A 5531-nucleotide genomic window follows, 5' to 3' on the forward strand; every position below is an offset into this window, starting at 1 on the left:
TAGTAATTAATACTTTTGACTCATCCATTTTCTTAAAAATGGTTTAAAGGCTGAAATGTAAAGTTTATCTTTTTGTGAAAACTTGTATCTGAACTGTAAATTAGGCTTTTTACAGTAATTTTACAGTTTAATATGGTACAATAGACATTGCCCTACCCCGCTCATATGGTATTCATTTGATTTGTGCAGGCCTTAAAAAGGTCTTACATTTGAGTTTAAAAATCCTGCAGAAACCCTGACTCCAGTCTTTAGTGTCACTGTCACATGATCCTTCAGAAATAATTCTAATATGCTGATTTGGTGCTTAATAAACATTTCTTATTATTATCAATCTTGAAAACAGTCATGCTGCTTGATATTTTTGAGGAAACCATGATAAATTTTTCAGGATTATTTAGAATAGAAAATTCAAAAGAACTGCATTTGTTTGAAATAGAAATCTTTTGAAATATTATAAACGTCTTTACTGTCACTTTTCACAAATGTAATGCATCCTTGCTTAATACAAGTATTTTTTAAAAAAAATCATATTAATCTTATTTAGCCCCAAACCTTTAAACTGTAGTGTGTATTTCTATATTATAAATCATTACTCAAAACCATCCAGCTCACCCAACTTTGAACTAATTTTGTGTCATAACATATTATACATTATTCTGGCATTGTAAAATTCTCCCAGCTGGCACAACTAGGGAGCACCTGGGCTTGGCGATGGCGCTGAAGGTGCCCATATTCATTGTGGTGAGTAAGGTGGACCTTTGCGGTAAATGCACAGTGGAGAAAACGGTTCGTCAGTTGGAGAGAGTGCTCAAACAGCCCGGCTGCAACAAGGTCCCCATGGTGGTGTCCAACCCTGATGATGCCGTCACGGCTGCACAGCAGTTCGCACAATCCTCCAGGTACATGTGTGTATGAGAATAGAGAGGTTATTATAGACATTCATTGCATTATTTTCCACCTTAAGTCAATGTTTCTTGCAACATAAACAGCCATAATTGATTTTTTCCTGACCAATTCCCACCCTCTCTTTTAGCATTACAGTTAAACAGCCTGTTTTTGGTACTGTACCTTTAAAACTTAAATATGTAAATTACCTGAATTCCCTCACAAAGTACCACTGATAGCTGTTCAACACTCTAGTTTGTGCAGTATGTGTGTGTGTGTGTAATGATGTGTTTTTCTCCCCACAGTGTGACGCCCATCTTCACCCTCTCCAGTGTGTCTGGGGAGAATCTGGACCTTCTGAAGGTCTTTTTCAATATTCTTCCTCCTCTGAGCAACAGCAAGGAGCAAGAGGAGCTCATGCAGCAGCTCACGGAGTTCCAGGTACAAACACACTCTCACCAACGCACATATCATGCCTTAATTCTAAGATATTCCAAGAGATTTAATGTCAAATTGATGTGTTCTTGCAGGTGGATGAGATTTACAGTGTTCCTGATGTAGGGACAGTAGTCGGTGGTACACTCTACAGGTCAGTCCACATCTGTTGCGTCAATCTTGTCTGTCCGTCTGTCTAATAACTGCCTATCGTCCACCTAGCAGTGTACTAGCAACCACTCAGAACACTTTATCAAATCCTATAGCAAACCCCCTGGCAACTATTTTTAGAAAAACCTATATATGTTTTAGCATTGTAGCAGACTGCTTAGCACCCACCCCATATGAAAATGAACCATGGTTTTACTATAAACTTTTTAAAAATAAAACATGGTTCATATAGTTAAACCATGGTAACCACAAATTAGCCATGGTTTTGTTACACTAACCATAGTTTAACCATGGTATTTATAGTAAAACTGTGCTTATACAAATAGTAATCATTCCTTCCAAAAAACATGGTCACTATACTTTTACAATAATAAAAGCATGGTTAATTTTTGTAAGGGACATATCAATGCCCTAGCAACCACTCAGAACACCTTAGTAATCCCTTAGCATCCTAGCAACATCTTAGCATCCACCCAGAACACTCTAGCAACAACAAAGTAACATACTTGCAACTACTTAAAACACTACTTATAACACAATGCCTTAGCTTTGTAAACAACTGCTTAGCAACCACATAGCAATGGACTTTCACATGCTAAGCAATGCCCTAGCAACACCTTAGAAACCACCCAGAACACTCTTCCAACTGTCTTATCCACCTTTTTCCTGAGTAATCGATGAGGGCCGCCATGATGTATACTAACTTCCGTTTGGATGCTCTCATGTTCTGATCTTCATGTTAAAATGGGGTAAAAAGTTCGGTAAAAAACGAAACTTTTCAAATATAACTAAATATAAAAATGTGTGCAGGGTTAAGCTGTGCGTTCATTTGACTAGAAACATCAGAGAGCGGAAATGTAAAGCATCTTTCCATTATGAGGCGGACAAGACTTCCGTGTTCAGGAAAAGGTGGATAATTCTCTCATAACCACCCAAAATGCCATAGTGACTGCTTAGCAATGCCTTAGCAACCACTCAGAGCATCTTATCAAACCATAGCAACTCGGAGAAACCTATTTACTACCTAGCAATGTATTGACATTGTAGCATCTGATTTACACCCGCATCTCAATGCCCTAACAACCACTTAGACCACCTTTGTAGCAAAGCTCCAGCAACCACTCTGAACAACCTAGCAACCTCATAGCAACATCTTGACTTGACACCCAGAACAACGTTTTTGAGAGCAACGTTCTTGCAACAACTGAAAGGACTTTAGCAATACTCTAGCTCTGTAGCACTTGTTTAGCAACCAACAATGCCCTCACAATCATTCAGAACTCATTAGCAACGCCTTAGCAACTGCTTGGCAACTACTCAAAACCCCTTGGCAACCTCCCAGAATACTCTTGCAATTGGCTTATAACTGTTTCATAACCACCCAGAACACTCTAATAACTGCAATGCTCTAGCAGCCACTCTGAACAACTGCTCAAACCCTAGCAACCACATAGCAACACCTTAGCAACCACTCAGAACAGCTTATCTACTAACTAATGTTTTAGCATTGTAGCAGCTGCTTATCACCCACATATCAATGTCCTAGCAACCATTCAGAGCACCTTAGTAATCCCTTAGCACCCTAGCAGCATCTTAACAACCACCCAGAACACTTTAGCAACCACATAACAACGTGCTTGCAACCACTCAGATCACTTAAAAAATGCCCTAGCTCTGTAGCAACTACTTAGCAACCACTCCAAACACCTTAGCAACATTATATAACTCTCACAACCACACAGAACAACCTAGCAACACCCTAGCAACCAGTCAAAACAACTTACCTACTACCTAGCAATGTTTTAGCAATGTAGCAACTGCTTTTTCAATACCTTTTTCAATGTCTTAGTTGCCGTTGCAAAATATGCACGTGGAAGTTTTTCACCCTCTTGTGGAATCCCTGATCTCCCAGTTTCCAATTTGAAATGACCGGATTTTACCAGCGAAAATCTGCTAAATGACTGCCTTCACACTTCAAGGCTTTTTCAAGCCAATCACTATTCAATTTGTCTTGATGATCATAATTGACTTTCTATTCACACGCAGTGGTGTGTGTCGTGAAGGAGACCGGCTGGTTGTGGGTCCCACCGATGATGGGCGGTTCCTGAGGTTGAAGGTGTGCAGTATTCACAGGAATCGCTCCGGCTGCCGTGTGCTGAGAGCCGGACAGGCCGCCACACTTGCACTTGGGAACTTTGATCGCTCGTTACTACGAAAGGTCTGATTTCAATACGAGAGCAAGAGGAGAAAGACTAAATTAAGTCTTTGTGTAGCCATATCTTCATGATGTCTTTTTGATCTTCAGTGTTTGTGTTTTTAGGGCATGGTCATGGTGAGTCCCAAAATGAACCCTACTATTTGCTGGCAGTTTGAGGCCGCTATAGTCCTCCTGTTCCACGCCAAGACATTCCGCCGTGGTTTCCAGGTCACGGTGCACGTGGGGAATGTGAGGCAGACCGCCACTGTAGAGTGTCTCCTTGGAAAGGTGTTTTTTTTTTTTTTACAATGTTCTGAAGAGTGTTGCTCTGTTAGTATACACTTTTAAAAATAAAGTTCTTTCTTGTCATCTTTGGTTCCATGAAAAACCTTAAATATCCATGGAATCTTTCTATTGCACAAAAGGTTCTTTATTGTGGAAAAAAGGTTCTTCAGATTATTAAAAAGTTCTTAGTAAAAATGTTTCTTTTACAAAATGTTCCATGAGTGGTTCTTCGGGGAACCATAAATAATTCTCTTTTGGAACCTTTATTTTGAAAACTGTATCATCACAGAAAAATGTGTGTATTTGTCCTCTAGGAGGAGCTGCGGACAGGAGAGAGAGCTGTAGTGTGCTTCAGATTCTTAAAGCACCCTGAGTATTTGCGTGTGGGAGCCAAGCTGCTCTTCAGAGAGGGGGTGACCAAAGGCATCGGACACGTGACGCACCTCCTACCCTCCACCCAGAACCACGTGCCTGATCAGAACCGCAACCAGAACCACAGTTAGACACATTGGGAGTGACACCATAAATCAAAAGAGGACTTTTGACTGCAGCTGCAGTCAAGTCCTGTCCTTGCCTTGAGTTTGCATCCCCTAGTTCTATTGTGCACCTTTCATTTCCACTCTATAGATGTGCCTATATTAATTGCAGATTTGCCTGTGTGTAAATGCTCTCGGCTCCTGTGACATTTGGACGGTTTTGGTACAGTGATTTACTGATTAGAGTGTATGTCTGCCAGGTGTAATGGAGCTTGAAAACCTCTCCTATTTTTGCACAAGTGCGTGTTTCACATCTTAAGTTAAAGCTGGCTGACCTTGAGTGAGGCATGTGGGATTTCAAATCACTAAGTTGGGTATCTGGAGCAGATTTCTGCAGGAACAACTCCAGCCTGCAGACTGCATTATAGATATGAGAACATAATTGTAGCATTCAACTTCAGATCTTAGGTAGTTTTAAATACGTGATGTTACCCCGGTAGATCTGATGACACTTCAAATTGTTTTTTTTTTTTGTTTTTTTGTCAAGCCACCTAGTTAAAGCGGAATATGTTCTGTTTCCCTTGTTAGAATTGGACAAAGCAACCCTAAGGTGCACGTGAGGTCTCAGAGAGAGCGCTACAACAGGAACACAGTGCAGCAATGCATTCAGCAGTTCAAGCGCAAGAAAGAATCTTAGGCTGCGTTCCAGATCGTTTTTTATGCCCTTCACTCGCAAACTTCCCTCCGTCTTGCTCACTTGGATGTACGATATTGATTACGTTGCATGAGTGCCCACTACTGGTGGAACCCTTGCAATGGGCTGAACTGGAACATCCTAAGCCCTTGATCACTTACAATCGGCTATGGAGTTGGTTTATTGTTTAAATTTTTCCCCTTACGAATTTGTTTGGTGCAGCATTCTATATGTATATAGATATGCTTGGGCTGTTATAAATGTAAAAAAAAAAAGATATATTATAGAGTTGTTTGGGGTGGGGAGAAATTAAACGCGATCTGCGATGACGTCATAGTCGTGTTGCATTGTGGTCTACAGAGCGGCCTGAAGTGTGCATATGAAGCAG

At 40.6% G+C, this 5531-nt stretch overlaps 1 protein-coding gene across 1 annotated transcript in view; it reads left to right on the forward strand.

Annotated features, from left to right (window-relative positions):
* Positions 1–4974, forward strand: part of LOC107720376 (GTP-binding protein 2-like) — a 19102-nt gene extending 14128 nt beyond the window's left edge. The window contains exons 7-12 of the mRNA XM_016528060.1: positions 680–899; positions 1191–1326; positions 1416–1474; positions 3538–3709; positions 3812–3976; positions 4288–4974. Coding sequence (XP_016383546.1) covers positions 680–899; positions 1191–1326; positions 1416–1474; positions 3538–3709; positions 3812–3976; positions 4288–4476 — 941 coding nt within the window. The 3' untranslated portion in view covers positions 4477–4974. The remainder of the gene's footprint in view (positions 1–679; positions 900–1190; positions 1327–1415; positions 1475–3537; positions 3710–3811; positions 3977–4287) is intronic.
* The last annotated feature ends 557 nt before the right edge of the window (positions 4975–5531 follow it).

Source organism: Sinocyclocheilus rhinocerous, unplaced genomic scaffold, assembly GCF_001515625.1.
Source record: "Sinocyclocheilus rhinocerous isolate Xijiao unplaced genomic scaffold, SAMN03320098_v1.1 scaffold1292, whole genome shotgun sequence".
Taxonomy (NCBI): domain Eukaryota; kingdom Metazoa; phylum Chordata; class Actinopteri; order Cypriniformes; family Cyprinidae; genus Sinocyclocheilus; species Sinocyclocheilus rhinocerous.